This window comes from Bombina bombina, chromosome 6 (assembly GCF_027579735.1).
Source record: "Bombina bombina isolate aBomBom1 chromosome 6, aBomBom1.pri, whole genome shotgun sequence".
Lineage (NCBI taxonomy): Eukaryota > Metazoa > Chordata > Amphibia > Anura > Bombinatoridae > Bombina > Bombina bombina.
In genome coordinates, this window is record NC_069504.1 from 211,641,476 (window position 1) to 211,658,975 (window position 17,500).

The window sequence follows — 17,500 nt, forward strand, 5'->3', positions numbered from 1 at the left end:
CAAAGGTAGCTTCCATGGTGGAACCGATGACATATTCACCAGGTCTGCATACCAAGTCCTGCGTGGCCACGCAGGAGCTATCAAGATCACCGAGGCCCTCTCCTGTTTGATCCTGGCTACCAGCCTGGGAATGAGAGGAAACGGTGGGAACACATAAGCTAGGTTGAAAGTCCAAGGTGCTACTAGTGCATCCACTAGAGTCGCCTTGGGATCCCTGGATCTGGACCCGTAACAAGGAACCTTATAGTTCTGACGAGACGCCATCAGATCCATGTCTGGAATGCCCCATAATTGAGTCAACTGGGCAAAGATCTCCGGGTGGAGTTCCCACTCCCCCGGATGGAAAGTCTGACGACTCAGATAATCCGCTTCCCAGTTTTCCACACCTGGGATGTGGATCGCAGATAGATGGCAGGAGTGATCCTCCGCCCATTGTATTATTTTGGTCACTTCTTTCATCGCTAGGGAACTCCTTGTTCCCCCCTGATGATTTATATACGCAACAGTCGTCATGTTGTCTGATTGGAATCTTATGAATCTGGTCTTTGCAAGTTGAGGCCAAGCCCTGAGAGCATTGAATATCGCTCTTAGTTCCAGAATGTTTATCGGGAGAAGAGACTCTTCCCGAGACCATAGTCCCTGAGCTTTCAGGGATTCCCAGACCGCGCCCCAGCCCACTAGACTGGCGTCGGTCGTGACAATGACCCACTCTGGTCTGCGGAAGCTCATTCCCTGGGATAGATGGTCCAGAGTCAGCCACCAACGGAGTGACTCTCTGGTCTTCTGATCTACTTGAATCACTGGAGACAAGTCTGTATAGTCCCCATTCCACTGTTTGAGCATGCACAGTTGTAATGGTCTTAGATGAATTTGTGCAAAAGGAACTATGTCCATTGCTGCAACCATCAACCCTACCACTTCCATGCACTGAGCTATGGAAGGACGTGGAACAGAGTGAAGAACTTGACAAGCGCTTAGAAGTTTTGACTTTCTGACATCTGTCAGAAAAATCCTCATTTCTAAGGAATCTATTATTGTTCCCAAGAAGGGAACTCTTGTTGACGGAGACAGAGAACTCTTTTCTATGTTCACCTTCCATCCGTGAGATCTGAGAAAGGCCAGAACGATGTCTGTATGAGCCTTTGCTTTTGAAAGGGACGACGCTTGTATTAGAATGTCGTCCAAGTACGGTACTACTGCAATGCCCCTCGATCTTAGAACCGCTAGAAGGGACCCGAGTACCTTTGTGAAAATCCTTGGAGCAGTGGCTAACCCGAATGGGAGGGCCACAAACTGGTAATGTTTGTCCAGAAAGGCGAACCTTAGGAACTGATGATGTTCTTTGTGGATAGGAATATGTAGGTGCGCATCCTTTAGATCCACGGTAGTCATAAATTGACCTTCCTGGATAGTGGGTAGAATCGTTCGAATGGTTTCCATTTTGAACGATGGTACCCTGAGAAATTTGTTTTGGATCTTTAAATCCAGAATTGGTCTGAAGTTTCCCTCTTTTTTGGGAACTACGAACAGATTTGAGTAAAATCCCATTCCTTGTTCCTTCATTGGAACAGGGTGTATTACTCCCATCTTTAACAGGTCTTCTACACAATGTAAGAATGCCTGTCTCCTTATTTGGTTTAAGGATAAGTGAGACATGTGGAACCTTCCCCTTGGGGGTAGTTCCTTGAATTCCAGAAGATAGCCCTGAGAAACTATTTCTAGTGCCCAGGGATCCTGAACATCTCTTGCCCAAGCCTGAGCAAAGAGAGAGAGTCTGCCCCCTACTAGATCCGGTCCCGGATCGGGGGCTACTCCTTCATGCTGTTTTGTTAGCAGCAGCAGGCTTCTTGGCCTGCTTACCCTTGTTCCAGCCTTGCATAGGTTTCCAGGCTGGTTTGGGCTGTGAGGCATTACCCTCTTGCTTAGAGGATGCAGAATTAGAGGCCGGTCCGTTCCTGAAATTGCGAAAGGAACGAAAATTAGACTTATTCTTGGCCTTGAAAGGCCTATCTTGTGGAAGGGCGTGGCCCTTTCCCCCAGTAATGTCTGAGATAATCTCTTTCAATTCTGGCCCAAAGAGAGTTTTACCTTTGAAAGGGATGTTAAGCAATTTTGTCTTGGATGATACATCCGCTGACCAAGACTTTAGCCAAAGCGCTCTGCGCGCCACAATTGCAAACCCTGAATTTTTCGCCGCTAATCTAGCTAATTGAAAAGCGGCATCTAAAATAAAAGAGTTAGCCAACTTAAGTGCGTGAACTCTGTCCATAACCTCCTCATACGGAGTCTCTCTACTGAGCAAATTTTCTAGTTCCTCGAACCAGAACCACGCTGCTGTAGTGACAGGAACAATGCACGAAATGGGTTGTAGAAGGTAACCCTGCTGTACAAAAATCTTTTTAAGCAAACCTTCCAATTTTTTATCCATAGGATCTTTGAAAGCACAACTATCCTCGATAGGGATAGTAGTGCGCTTGTTTAGAGTAGAAACTGCCCCCTCGACCTTAGGGACTGTCTGCCATAAGTCCTTTCTGGGGTCGACCATAGGAAATAATTTCTTAAATATAGGTGGGGGAACAAAAGGTATGCCGGGCTTCTCCCACTCCTTATTCACTATGTCCGCCACCCGCTTGGGTATAGGAAAAGCGTCGGGGTGCACCGGAACCTCTAGAAACTTATCCATCTTGCATAATTTCTCTGGAATGACCAAGTTGTCACAATCATCCAGAGTAGATAACACCTCCTTAAGCAGTGCACGGAGATGTTCTAATTTAAATTTAAATGTCACAACATCAGGTTCAGCTTGTTGAGAAATTTTTCCTGAATCTGAAATTTCCCCATCTGACAAAACATCCCTCATGGCCACTTCGATTGGTGTGAGGGTATGACAGAACAATTATCATCAGCGATCTCCTGCTCTTCAGTGTTTAAAACAGAGCAATCGCGCTTTCTCTGATATGCAGGCATTTTGGATAAAATATTTGCTATGGAGTTATCCATTACAGCCGTCAATTGTTGCACGGTAATAAGCATTGGCGCGCTAGATGTACTAGGGGCCTCCTGCGTGGGCAAAACTGGTGTAGACACAGTAGGGGATGATGTAGTATCATGTCTACTCCCCTCATCTGAGGAATCATCTTGGGCAATTTCATTATCTGTGGCAGTACTGTCCTTACTTTGTTTGGACGCTATGGCACAATTATCACACAATTTTGAGTGGGGAGACACATTGGCTTTCACACATATAGAACATAGCTTATCCGAAGGCACAACATGTTAAACAGGCTTAAACTTGTCAATAAAGCACAAAAAACGTTTTAAAACAAAACCGTTACTGTCTCTTTAAATTTTAAACAGAGCACACTTTATTACTGAATATGTGAAAAAGTATGAAGGAATTGTTCAAAATTTACCAAAATTTCACCACAGTGTCTTAAAGCCTTAAGAGTATTGCATACCAATTTTCAGAGCTTTAACCCTTAAAATAACGGAACCGTAGCCGTTTACAAATTTAACCCCTATACAGTCCCAGCTACAGCCTTTGCTGTGACTTTACCAAGCCCAGAGGGGAATACGATACCAAATGACGCCTTCTAGAAACTTTTCCAACAAATTTCTGGTCCTCACACATGCATCTGCATGTCTTGCTCTCAAAAACAACTGCGCAGTAATGGCGCGAAAATGAGGCTCAGCCTACAACTGGGAAGGCCCTCCCTGACTGGAAAAGGTGTCTAACACAGTGCCTGCCGTTAAAAAACGTTCCCCAAGTTTATAAGTGTGAATTATCAGCATAAACATGAATAAAATGTCCAAATAAAGCAATCGATTTAGCCCATAAAAGTGTCTACCAGTTTTATAGCCCATATTAAGCCTGTTATTCTGTTTGAAACTAAGAAAATGGCTTACCGGTCCCCATGAGGGGAAATGACAGCCTTCCAGCATTACACAGTCTTGTTAGAAATACGGCTAGTCATACCTTAAGCAGAAAAGTCTGCTAACTGTTTCCCCCAACTGAAGTTACTTCATCTCAACAGTCCTATGTGGAAACAGCAATCGATTTTAGTTACTGTCTGCTAAAATCATCTTCCTCTCACAAACAGAAATCTTCATCCTTTTCTGTTTCAGAGTAAATAGTACATACCAGCACTATTTTAAAATAACAAACTCTTGATAGTAGAATAAAAAACTACAACTAAACACCACATACTCTTAACCATCTCCGTGGAGATGTTGCCTGTGCAACGGCAAAGAGAATGACTGGGGTGGGCGGAGCCTAGGAGGGACTATATGGCCATCTTTGCTGGGACTCTTTGCCATTTCCTGTTGGGGAAGAGATATTCCCACAAGTAAGGATGACGCCGTGGACCGGACACACCAATGTTGGAGAAATGTATTTATTATTATTTTTTCTACTATTTAAGGACATTGGTGAATTACAGTCTATTCCAAATGATTGTTTGCATGCCAAAATGTACAAATAACCATAATAACAACAAAAAGGTAAACTCGGTGATATATAAGAAACTAATCTAAAAACCTGCTTTACTATAGTGCCAGTCAATTTATAATGCTTCACCTGCAAGAAATGAGAAGCACCCCACCGGGAAAAAAGAAAAAAGTGAGAGAAAACACTACTGAAAAAAAACTGCATCATAACAGCTTATAAACAATGCTCTTTTCCATAAAAAAAAAAAACCTAAAAAAAACACAACAGTCAATTTATTGTTTCATTGTTGCATCTACATGACAGGTGTTATTTTTTCATGACAAATGGATTATACTGTGCTTAAATACCTAGGTATTTAAGGCACCAGTTTTCATTTAACTGCATGTAATAGACACTACTATAAAAATAATATGCACAGATACGGTTTTAAAAATCCAGTATAAAACCTTTTAAAAATGTACTTAGAAGCTCCCAGCTGAGCATTGTTGATGAGGTTAGGCTGGGATACCCCCTGAAAGGGGCTGAGAAAGCAGGAAGGTAGACACTCCCCCTCCCCTACATATGAAAAAGACCCATTACACAAACAGGAGCAGCAGACTTGGGTCTACATCTGATAGTTTGGGGCTTGGTTAGGAATCTGAAAATCAGCACGTTATTAAAAAAAATAGCAAAACTATACATTGTTACAAAAACACTCCCAGATTGGCTATATAAATGGGTCATCTATAAAATGTATTTATGCACAGAAAAATCTAGTGTACAATGTCCCTTTAAGCTTATGGTGTGTGCTTCTGTCCACCAACAATTTATCTGAGCATAACTACACAAAAATACATTTCCTTTTTGTTTCAATATCAAAGTAAACCGTTTTAACTCATCTCTGTTATTCATACAAAACAATACTTTTAATAGGATTAAAAGCCCACCATGCAGTGAAGCTTTTACTTCTTATCATAGAAAGAATGAATCACGGCACCTTTGAGGATCATTAAAGTCTGGTGTATAGCTGCTGCGGGCTGATATTACAATGAGTACTTAAACTTAATAAACCAGGTGTTAAAACGTAAACTTGTTCCACCATCACTTCTTTCATCAATTGCACATCAGTCTGGGTCACATTGTGCTCTATATAAGCAGAGACAATACTCTCGAAATACAAACTTTATTTAAAAGTTTTAGGCTTATAAATAAAGATGTTGTTACAATGCAGGGTTGTCCAACCTAAGGTCTGTGGTGGCAATTCTTTGTTATCTGTGTGGATCCCATGCACATTTTTTTGGTCTGTGTTTATATGCAACGTATACTGTTTTAATAAAACCAAATCAAAAGCCCTGTGAGCAAATATAAAAACAAAAATGATAACATTATGGCCCTTATTAGACAAGGAAACATATTTCTTGCTTATACCTGAAAAGCTATGGCTTGACTCAGGCTATCAAGGGCTGGGTCTTCACCTTCTTCTTCTTCACTGTGTTCCTCCTCTGGGCTGAAAAAGAGTATTTTTATTAGACTTAACTTCATTAATATCTATACACAAAATATCTAGAAACAATAACAGCTACAATCCTTACATTTCTTCCTCCTGTTCCATAGATTTCTTTCTTCTCTTCTTTTCTTTTTTCTGTGGTGGTACCCGTTCACCCAACATGTTTTTAGGACAGGCATAACTTAGATGACCGGTGTCCTTTAGAATATACATTTAGCATCAGAACAACAATTGTAGGATATACACAGTATTCATGAAGCAATGTTTAAAGGGAAACGAAACACAAAAAAAATATTTCATGATTCAGATAGAGCATACCATTTTAAACAACTTTCCAATTTTTTTTCTTATCTAATTTACTTTGTTCCCTTTGTATCTTTTGTTGAAAAGCACGCCTAGGAAGGCTCAGGAACTTGGAGCTAGCTGCTAATTGGTGGCTGCACATCTATACCTATTATCATTGGTTTACCAATGTGTTCAGTTAGCTTCCAGTAGTGAATTGCTGCTCCTTCAATAAAGGATAGCAATAAAATGAAGCAAAACTGATAATAGAAGTAAATTGAAAAGTTGTTAAAAATGATATATTCTCACTGAATTGTGAAAGAAAAAATGTGAGTGTTGTGTCGTTTAAAAATAACTCTCCCATGTAGCTGGAAAGGTTTGTAGACTATTTTTACTTATCACCTATAACAGAAAAGAAAACAGGGAGAACTTTTACTGTACTGCAACAGTTTTATAAATCTGGATAACATTTGACAAAATTGTGTTGTAATAAAAAAAAAACAAAAAAAAAAACTGTTTTAATACACTGCTCTTTTCTCAAAATATTTATTAGCTTAAAGGGACACTAAAGTCAAAATTAAACTTTCATGATTCAGATAGAGCATGCAGTTTTAAGAGATTTTCCAACTACTTCCATTATCAAATTGTACACAGTATTTTTACATACACACTATCTGAAGCACCTGCTCCTACTGAGCATGTGCAAGAATTCACAGTGCATACCTATAGAGTCTGTGATTGGCTGATGGCTGTAACATGATATTGAGGGAACAGCAAAATGATGTAAATTTTGAAATTTGTCAGAAAAAATCTGTAGCTCTAGTAGCTCTTTAAAAAAAAAAAAATCAGAGTAAATTCTATTGCATTGTCTTTTTATCATGCACTTGTTAGTTATGCAATTCTACTGTATCTAATGGTCCTTTAAATGGACATAATACTCTGTAAAAAGCTGACAGAAAAATATCACCTGAGCATCTCTATGTAAAAAAGGAAGATATTTTACCTCACAATTTTCTCAGCTCAAAAGTTATACTTCAGTTGCTGTCCAGCTGCAGGTAAAACATTTTAAAAAAAATGAAGAAATGAGCTGCAGCCAATCAGCATCAGCAGTGCTGAGGAGGTCATGAACTTTTTTACTGTGATCTCATGAGATGTTCCGGGACAGACATACTGATTTGCTGCTTAAAGTCCTTTACAATGGGTTGTGAATACATTGAGGTAAAATATCTTTCTTTTTTACATAGAGATGTTCAGGTGATATTTTCTAGTCAGCTTTTTACAGCTATGCTGCATCACTTTCAAGTGTTAAAACATGTGGGTATCGTCGCCCTTTAACTAATGCTCATCTTTTTGTATTTTTTTTTTATTCTTGCAAATAGCATTCTTAAATACTAGATGCAACATTAAAACATAGAACATGTACATAAATAACTAGCACAATTGTTTAAAGATGGTGTAGCAAACAAATTATCCCTGTTAAAGGGACATTCTTACATGTTAAAAACAAGAAGGTTGCAGTTTTACATTAATACATCGGCAGTAGCATTTTCTGTATTAAACATTCTTTCTGGAGCTGGCTAGGTCTGCTCAAACAAGCAGTAGTTTTACAAATTTCTCATAAACCAGCACACAAATTTATATTATATGGATTTAAGAGAGAGAAGGAATCCTGAACAAAGTATATCAGGATGAAAGACAGGGAATTCAGCACTCTTTTCAAAAAATGTTTTATTTAGCTCATCAAAGTAAAATAAGGAGTATCCAAATTATATTTTACTTTGATGAGCTAAATAAAACATTTTTTGAAAAGAGTGTTGAATTCCCTGTCTTTCATCCTGATATACTTTGTTCAGGATTCCTTCTCTCTCTTAAATCCATATAATTTATTTCAAGGGTCTGCACCACAATACTGTTATATTCAAGGCCATACCAGTATTTATCTATGAACTGGTGGGTCACCATATACTAGCTCCCAGCAGCTGCGTCCCCTCCGTCATTTTTCTTCTAACACAAATTTATATATTTATATTTAGTTATAGAGTAAAGATTAGAAATTAATCGTGGTGTCTAATTTTTAGTAAACGTGTAAAAACTATAATTAAAGGGACAGAAAAGTCAAATCAAACTTCCATGATTCCTATAAAACATGCTATTTCAAACAACTTCCCAACTTACTATATTATCTCATTTGCTTTGTTCTCTCCTTTGTTGAAAAGCATACCTAGGTAGGCTCAGGAGCAGAAATGCATTACTGGAAGCTAGCTGTTGATTGATGGCTGCACATATATGCCTCTTGTCCATGGTTCACCTGATGTGTTCGGCTAGCTCCCAGTAGTGCATTGCTGCTTCTTCAACAAATGAAAACAAGAGAATAAAACAAAATTGATAACACAAGTAAACAAACGTTTCATCAAATTGTATGCTCTATCTCAATCATGAAAGAAAATTTTGGGGAATCATGTAAACTTAACTGTGTAAAATCAGTTCTACACCACCTTTTGGTGATGGCTTTGCAGTGGACAGTATATTATATTTCTTCTTCTCATTTTGAAAAACAATACATATTCATACCATATCCATATGAATAGGGTTGTGATTGTTTTGCAATGGCCCTTTTGTGCTTTGGAGCAGGGAAATCAAAACAAAATTACACTTGTATTAGAAAATTAAGCTGCTACAAATTTTCTTATGCTTAGCACTTGCATAATCACACTGTCAAACTTCAGAAAAAAAGTTAAGCTTTAGATTGTCCTATACTGGCTGAAATCTACCACTGCATGACACTTTAGTCAGCAGGGTCTCATATGACAATGAGCAAAAATGTGTTTACATAATCATCATTGCATCCTTCATAATCAAATGCTATCGATTTTTGTGGACTGGGGGGCTGGACTGATCTTACTAGGCGACATCAGACTGATATACTTCGGGAAAGTTCTCCTCTGTGAAAAGCACAAATTAGGCTAAAAGAGGCTGCTCCCGGGTGGTAACTCACTATAGAACAAGCTACTAAACTGTTGTTCATTTCTGGTAGAGCGCTTCTCTTTCTACATACATTTGTATTATAGGGGAAGTCTCTCTAAGCGTGATAAGGGAAACCAGATGTGGACTTCTTGCCCAATGTGCTTAGAGGTATATAGCTGCACCTCACTGACAAGCCCCAAAGAAGGCTGAAATGATTGTCTGGGGTTGTCATGTTCCTTGTTTAGAATAGAATTGCCTGTTATTTACAAGGCTGGACTGACCTTACTAGGCAGGATCACACTTATATACTTCCGGAAAGTTCTCTGTGAAAAGCACAATTGGGCAAGAAGAGGCTGCTCCTGTGTGGTAACTCACCATAGAACAAGCTACTGAGCTCTTGTTCGTTCCTGGTAGAGCGCTTCCCTTTCTGTATGCAGACAATATTTGTGCTTCATCCTAACGTGTGAGGAATCCTTAAAATTGTAACATATTTTAAAACAATCTGTTTATATAAAAACATGATGAAAATATTGTTCCCAAGTCACACCATTACATATTTTTTTTCTTATCAATAGCCATGATGTTTTAGAACTAAAGAAGACATCTGCTTTCTATTTCCAAAAAATTTCAAATGAACATTTAATGTTTTATGAATATGTCCAGATTGTATTTTTACCCAAAAAGGCATCCAAACAAACTGTGCTTAATTGGTGTGGAGCATGTTTGTTTGGCATTTGGAACCTTGAATATCACCAATCTTTAGTTCTAGATCCTTGAATATACAGCAAACAAAATCTTTCAAATGAAAATATGCAAACCAACTATCTATCAGCTAGATTACGAGTTTTGCGTTAAGAGCGGCTCGGTGCAAGTTATTTCCACTGCTCACCTCCCTATAGCGCTGCTATTACAGGTTTTCATAAACCAGGCAATATGTGAGCGTTGAGCAAAATTGAGCTCCATACCGCTCTCCAGTACCAACTCTGCTTTGAGCTGGTTTTACGTGCTCATGCACGATTTCCCCATAGACATTAATGGGGAGAGCCGGCTAAAAAAAAAGCCTAACACCTGCAATAAAGGAGCGTAAAGCTCCGTAACGCAGCCCCATTGATTCCCAAGGGGAAAGAAAAGTTATGTTTACACCTAACACAAACCCCGAGTCTAAACACCCCTAATCTGCTGCCCCTGACATAGCCGCCACTTACATCACACTTATTAACCCCTAATCTGCCGCCCCAACATCGCCGCCACCTACATACATTTATTAACCCCTAATCTGCCACCACCGACATCGCCGCCACGGACATTATATTTATTAACCCCTAATCTGCCGCCCCCAATGTCGCCGCCACCTACCTACACTTATTAACCCCTAATCTGCCTCCCCCGACATTGCCACCACCTACATTACACTTATTAACCCCTAATCTTCCGCCCCCAACGTCGCCGCCACTATACTAAAGTTATTAACCCCTAACCCTCATACCCACTAACTTTAATGTAATTAAAATAAATCTAAATAAAACCTACTATTAATATCTAAATAATTCCTATTGAAAACTAAATAATTACCTGTAAAATAAACCCTAAGCTAGCTACAATATAACTAATAGTTACATTGTAGCTATCTTAGGTTTTATTTTTATTTCACAGCTAAGTTTGTATTTATTTTAACTAGGTAGACTAGTTAGTAAATAGGTATTAACTATTTAATAACTACCTAGCTAAAACAAATACAAATTTACCTGTAAAATAAAACCTAACCGGAGTTACACTAAAACCTAACCTTACACTACAATTAAATAAATTACATTTATTAAATACAATTAACTAAATTACAAAAACAAGCAAACACTAAATTACACAAAATAAAAAAGAAATGATCAAATATTTAAACTAATTACACCTAACCTAATAGCCCTATCAAAATAAAAAAGCCCCCCCCCCAAAAAAAATAAAAAAATAAACCCTAGCCTAAACTAAACTGCCAATAGCTTTTAAAAGGCTTTAAAAAAAAAAAAAAAAATACAAACACCCCCTCCCAACAGTAAAACCCACCACCCACACAACCAAACCCCCCAAATAAAAACCTACCTAAAAACCTAAGCTCCCCATTGCCCTGAAAAGGGCATTTGGATAGACATTGCCCTTAAAAGGGCATTTAGCTCTTTTTCTGCCCAAACCCTAAGCTAAAAATAAAACACACCCAATAAACCCTTAAAAAAAACCTAACACTAACCCCCAAAGATCCACTTACAGTTTTTGAAGACCCGACATCCATCCTCAGCGAAGCCGGCAGAAGTCTTCATCCAAGCGGGCCGAAGTCTTCATCCAAGCTGGCAAAAGTCTTCATCCAGATGGCACGGAGCGGCTCCATCTTCAAGACATCCGGTGCGGAGCATCCTCTTCTTACAACGGCTCTTCTCAAATGAAGAATTCTATCAGCCAATCGGAATTAAAGGTGAAAAAATCCTATTGGCTGATGCAATCAGAAGAGGATGCTCCGCGCCGGATGTCTTGAAGAAGGAGCCGCTCTGCGCCGGATGGATGAAGATAGAAGATGCCGTCTGGATGAAGACTTCTGCCGGCTTGGATGAAGACCTCGGCCCGCTTGGATGAAGACTTCTGCCGGCGTGCCTGAGGACTTCTGCCACTTCGTTGAGGATGGATGTCGGGTCTTAAAAACTGTAAGTGGATCTTCGGGGTTAGTGTTAGTTTTTTTTTTTAAGGGTTTATTGGGTGGGTTTTATTTTTAGCTTAGGGTTTGGGCAGAAAAAAAGAGCCAAATGCCCTTTTAAGGGCAATGCCCATCCAAATGCCCTTTTAAGGGTAATGGGGAGCTTAGTTTTTTTTTTAGGTAGGTTTTTATTTGGGGGGTTTGGTTGTGTGGGTCGTGGGTTTTACTGTTGGGGGGGTTGTTTGTATTTTTTTTTTACAGGTAAAAGAGCCGATTTCTTTGGGGCAATGCCCCGCAAAAGGCCCTTTTAAGTACTATTGGCAGTTTAGTTTAGGCTAGGGTTTTTTTTAATTTTGGGGGGGCTTTTTTATTTTGATAGGGCTAATAGATTAGGTGTAATTTGTTTAAATATTTAATAATTTCTTTTTTATTGTGTGTAATTTAGTGTTTTTTTTGTAATTTAGTTAATTGTATTTAATTAATGTAATTTATTTAATTGTAGTGTAAGGTTAGGTGTTGGTGTAAAACAGGTTAGGTTTTATTTTACAGGTAAATTTGTATTTATCTTAACTAGGTAGTTAGTAAATAGTTAATAACTATTTACTAACTAGTCTACCTAGTTAAAATAAATACAAATGTAGCTGTGAAATAAAAATAAAACCTAAGATAGCTGCAACGTAACAATTAGTTATATTGTAGCTAGCTTAGGGTTTATTTTACAGGTAAGTATTTAGTTTTAAATAAGAATTATTTAGTTATTAATAGTAGGGTTTATTTAGATTTATTTTAATTACATTAAAGTTAGTGGGTATTAGGGTTAGGGGTTAATAACTTTAGTATAGTGGCGGCGACGTTGGGGCGGAAGATTAGGGGTTAATAAGTGTAGGTAGGTGGCGGCGACATTGGGGCAGCAGATTAGGGATTAATAAATATAATGTAGGTGGCAGCGATGTCGGGGGCGGCAGATTAGGGGTTAATAAGTATAATGTAGGTGGTAGCTACATTATACTTTATACATTTATTTTACAGGTAAGTATTTAGTTTTAAATAGGAATTATTTAGTTATTAATAGTAGGTTTTATTTAAATTTATTTTAATTACATTGAAGTTAGGGGTGTTAGGGTAAGATTTAGGGTTAGGTTTAGAGGTTAATAACTTTAGTATAGTGGCGGCGATTTTGGGGCAGCAGATTAGGGGTTAATAACAGTAATGTAGGTTGCGGCGATGTTAGGGACAGCAGATTAGGGGTTCATAATATTTAACTAGTGTTTGCGATGCGGGAGTACGGCGGTTTAGGGGTTAATATGTTTATTATAGTGGCGGCGATGTCCGAATCGGCAGATTAGGGGTTAATAATTTTATTTTAGTTTTTGCGATGAGGGAGCTCCTCGGTTTAGGGGTTAATAGGTAGTTTATGGGTGTTAGTGTACTTTTTAGCACTTTAGTTATGAGTTTTATGTTACGGCTTTGTAGCGTAAAACTCATAACTACTGACTTTGTTTACAGTATGGATCTTGACGGTATAGGGTGTACCGCTCACTTTTTGGCCTCCCAGGCAGACTCGTAATACCGGCGCAAAGGAAGTCCCATTGAAAAAGGACTTTTGGAAAGCTGCGGTAGTTATGTTGCGTTATGGCCAAAAAAAGTGTGCGGTACACCTAAACCTGCAAGACTCTCCCTCCTAAGTGTGATCTTAGAGGATCAAATACAACTAAAACCGATACAAGCCCTGCTACACGAACTGTTACCACAATACAACAAACAGATAAACACATTTATTAAGATAGCTTGTACGGTCACTAGAATGAGTATTGCAAAATACTGGAAAATGAAGGAGGTGAGGAACAGATTGAACATGACATACCGTATGTATGAATCTGCTTCTAAAATTCTAGATACTCAGGCCCAGTTTGAGAGAGTCTGGTTTTACTGGACACTTAATGGGAATTTGGTTGCATAAACCCCGCAGAGATTCATCAGCGATATAGGATCTATAAACCGTAATGTTCAGGAGGGGGGGGGGGGGAGTCCGGGTGCCCTATTCTATTTCACTCCTACTCTATTCCTTTCCTTTCTACCCTACCCCACCTTTACCCACTTTATTTAAACTTTCTCATGTATCTCATCTTAGGGAGGAACTTTATAACACACCAATGGGCCAGAAATTGATAGATACAGTTCCACCTCTTCTCTTGGTCTCCTCTTTCTTTCTTTTTTCTTATCTCTTTTTCTTCTGTTCTCTTTTTACTTTCGTATATTTCTGCATATTGTCTTATAGATATTTGGTCTTGAATAGTTGTCTTTACTAAAAGTCTTGGCAGTACAATATGACCTCCGCGTCCTGGAGGTAGCAGGGGAGGATAGACATGATTTTTTTTCACTTCTCCACTATAGAAGCTATCAGTTCAGCTTATTATAAGTCGGTATCGAAGGTTACATACAAATTGTGGAGCGGAGTCCGGGCAACTCCCAGATGTCGATTTTTAATTTATATAAAACAGAGGTACCCAAGGAAATGTAGCATAATCTGTTATCAATGCCTGCCTTCTAACCTTCTGGGTATATGTGGAGGTTTCAGGACCTATGTTTCTGTTTTTATTTATATTGATATGCTTTATTGACTTGTTTTCTTTTTTATTTATGTTCAAAACCAATAAAAGATTTAAACATAAACCTGCAAGACTCGTAATACCAGCGGTAGTGAAAAAGAGCCTTAACGCTGCTTTTTCACTCATACCGCAAAACTCGTAATCTAGCCGTATTATTTTACCTCTCAGTTGCCAGTGATACAAATAATCCCATACAAACATCTACTGAATAGCAATAACCTAGTAATACCACTCACTTAGAAATATATGCTGAGAATGGAGCCATCATTGATGAGCCAATAACAAAGCACTGTTTGCAAAACCTCTGAAAATTAAAAAGGGACATAAAAGGTTAATCATTTTAATCATATAGCAGCTGCTATTAAGCTGAATTGTGCTACTTTAAGATCAGAATCACATGCATGTGTCAGATAGCAATCTCTGAGTTTACTCATGTGCTGAGTAATAGGGACGATCCACGCAAAGAGTGTATTTACAAATCAGTATCCACAACACTCAAAAATTTGCACTTGGTGCGTTCACATGGAGCCTATCTTGCTGAAAAAAAGCTAAAGCAGCCTTGTTTTCAACACAAGTTACATATCAAAAGTGCCTTAAAAAGGATGCCAGAGCTATATAGCATCAGCATACTTGTGAATTACATGTCCCTTTAATGGTGTATGACGACACTTGGTCCTCATCCACACAAGGAGTTAAAAGGAGCATGAAACCCAAGATTTCCCTTTTATGATTCAGACAGAGAATGCAATTTTAAACAACTTTCCATTTTACTTATATTGTCTAGCTTGTTTTGTTCTCTTGGTATCTTGTGTTAAAAAGAATACCTAGATAGCCGTTAAGCATTACTGGGAGCTAGCTGCTGATTGGTGGCTGGACATATATGCCTCTTATCATTGGTTCACTTGGTGTATTTACTTCCCAGTAGTGCATTGCTGCTCTTTCAATAAATTATACCAGAAGAATGAAGCATGTTTGATAACGGAAGTAAATTCCAAGGTTGTTTCAAAATGCATGCTCTATCTGAATCCTTTAATAAAAAGTTTGGGTGTGATGTCCCTTTAAGTGTGGATCATGCTTTCATAACTCATCGCGGATTACCCTGTACTTACCCCCCAAATCCCTGGTAACCAGAGCCCGCACAGCATATACGCATATGTTGCTGAAAAACGGTAATCATTTTTTCTAATGTAAGCATATTACAAAAATGCTTCTATTTAAAAGTAAAATGCAACCATGAACATTTAAATTTTGACCTTTCTATCCCTTTAATAAAACATACATATCATGAAATGATTTTGTCTCTAATAAAGTTACTTTTAACTAAATATAAATTATTAAAAAAAAGGATAGCAAAGTCAAAATTAAACTTACATTATTTAGATGCAATTTAAAAAAAAAAAAAAAAAACTTATCTCAATTATCAAATTGTGCACAATCTTTTTATATGGATACTTTGAATTCTTGTACATGCTCAGTAGGAGCTGGTGCCTCACAGTGTATACGTGTATGTGTTTGTGATTCGCTGATAGCAGTCACATGATACAGGGGCAAGGAAAAGGAAAACATTTTGAAAAGTCAGAAAAAAAATATTCTGCTCATTTGAAATCCAAAGTAAGTGACACTGAATTGTCTTTTTAATATGCATATATTATGCATAACAGCAATTTCATCACAAACTCTGCTAATAAAGCCACAATGTTTATTTATTTAATAAAAACAAAAACACAGATTTGATTTACTCACCCCACATTCGTAACATCTGGACTTGTCAGTGTAATTACGCCTCCGGATGAATTCAGCTGCTCTTCCATTGTCTACAGCAATGCTTGCTTTTATTACCCTGCCAAATAGCTACATGAAAAGTGCAAATTAAACTAAGGTTCCTTGTAGATGATTATAGGATCATAGAATAGAAAACATTTCTTTTGAAAGCATACTTGTTTGTTGTTCAGTGCTCGTACACAGTTCTGTGCAGGCTCCTTGTCAAGATATAAAACAAATGCAACTCCTTTACTTTTTCGAGAATCTTTGTCTTTTAAAATGGTGACTCTAAAAAAAAATACAAAAGCAAAATGTGCTGCATTAAACACTGCAAATTAAAGGGACATGAAACCCAATTTCTTTATTTCATGATTTAGAAAGAGCGTGCAATTTTAAACAACTTTCCAATTTACTTCTATTATCTAATTTGCTTCATTCTCTTGATAGCCTTGGTTGAAAAGCATATCTAAATAGGCTAGAAGTAGCTTCTGATTGGTGGCTGCACATAGATGCATTGTGTGATTGGCTCACCCATGTGCATTGCTATTTCTTCAATAGGGATATGAAGAAACAAATTAGATAATAGAAGTAAATTGGAATATTACTTAAATGGACACTAAACCCAATTTTTTTCTTTCATGATTCAGGTTGAGAATACAATTTTAAACAACTTTACTATTTACTTATATTATCTAATTTGCTTCATTTTTTTAGATATTCTTTGTTGAAGAAAGAGCAATGCACATGGGAGAGCCAATCACACGAGGCATCTATGTGCAGCAACCAATCAGCAGCTACTGAGCCTATCTAGATATGCTTTTCAGCTAAGAATATCAAGAGAATGAAGCAAATTAGATAATAGAAGTAAATTAGAAAGTTGTTTAAAACTGCATGCTCTTTCTAAATCATGAAAGAAAAAATTTGGGTTTCATGTCCCTCAGCGACGTACCCTGTATGTCGCTGGCCTTTTTTTGGGACTTGATTGTTTTATAGCGCGGTCTTGCCACCAGCGTTGAGACTGCTCTATTCCACAAAGCCTTCTGGAGGGAGGGCATTAATAGCGTGTTCTTGCTAGACTTGTGCTATTATGTCCTGAAAAAACCCTTAACGACCAGTGACATACAGGGTACATTGTGGTCATTAAGGGGTTAAAATTGTATTCTCTGTCTGAATCATGCAATTAAGGAATTTGTGTTTCATGTCCCTTTAAGCACCTCTAACTACCAAAAGAAGTTAAATGAAGATGATGTAACATTCGAGCCAGAATATTTCAA

The 17,500-nt window shown here is 38.0% G+C and overlaps 1 protein-coding gene across 2 annotated transcripts in view; it reads right to left on the reverse strand.

Moving 5' to 3' along the window:
* ZCRB1 (zinc finger CCHC-type and RNA binding motif containing 1) overlaps nucleotides 1–17,500 on the reverse strand; it is a 34,354-nt gene that overhangs the window by 2,944 nt on the left and 13,910 nt on the right. For both annotated transcript variants that reach the window (XM_053716729.1, XM_053716730.1), the window contains 4 exons: nucleotides 16,403–16,514; nucleotides 16,209–16,316; nucleotides 6,019–6,131; nucleotides 5,855–5,933 (listed from right to left, as the gene is read on the reverse strand). In XM_053716729.1, the coding sequence (XP_053572704.1) occupies nucleotides 5,855–5,933; nucleotides 6,019–6,131; nucleotides 16,209–16,316; nucleotides 16,403–16,514 (412 nt within the window). The remainder of the gene's footprint in view (nucleotides 1–5,854; nucleotides 5,934–6,018; nucleotides 6,132–16,208; nucleotides 16,317–16,402; nucleotides 16,515–17,500) is intronic.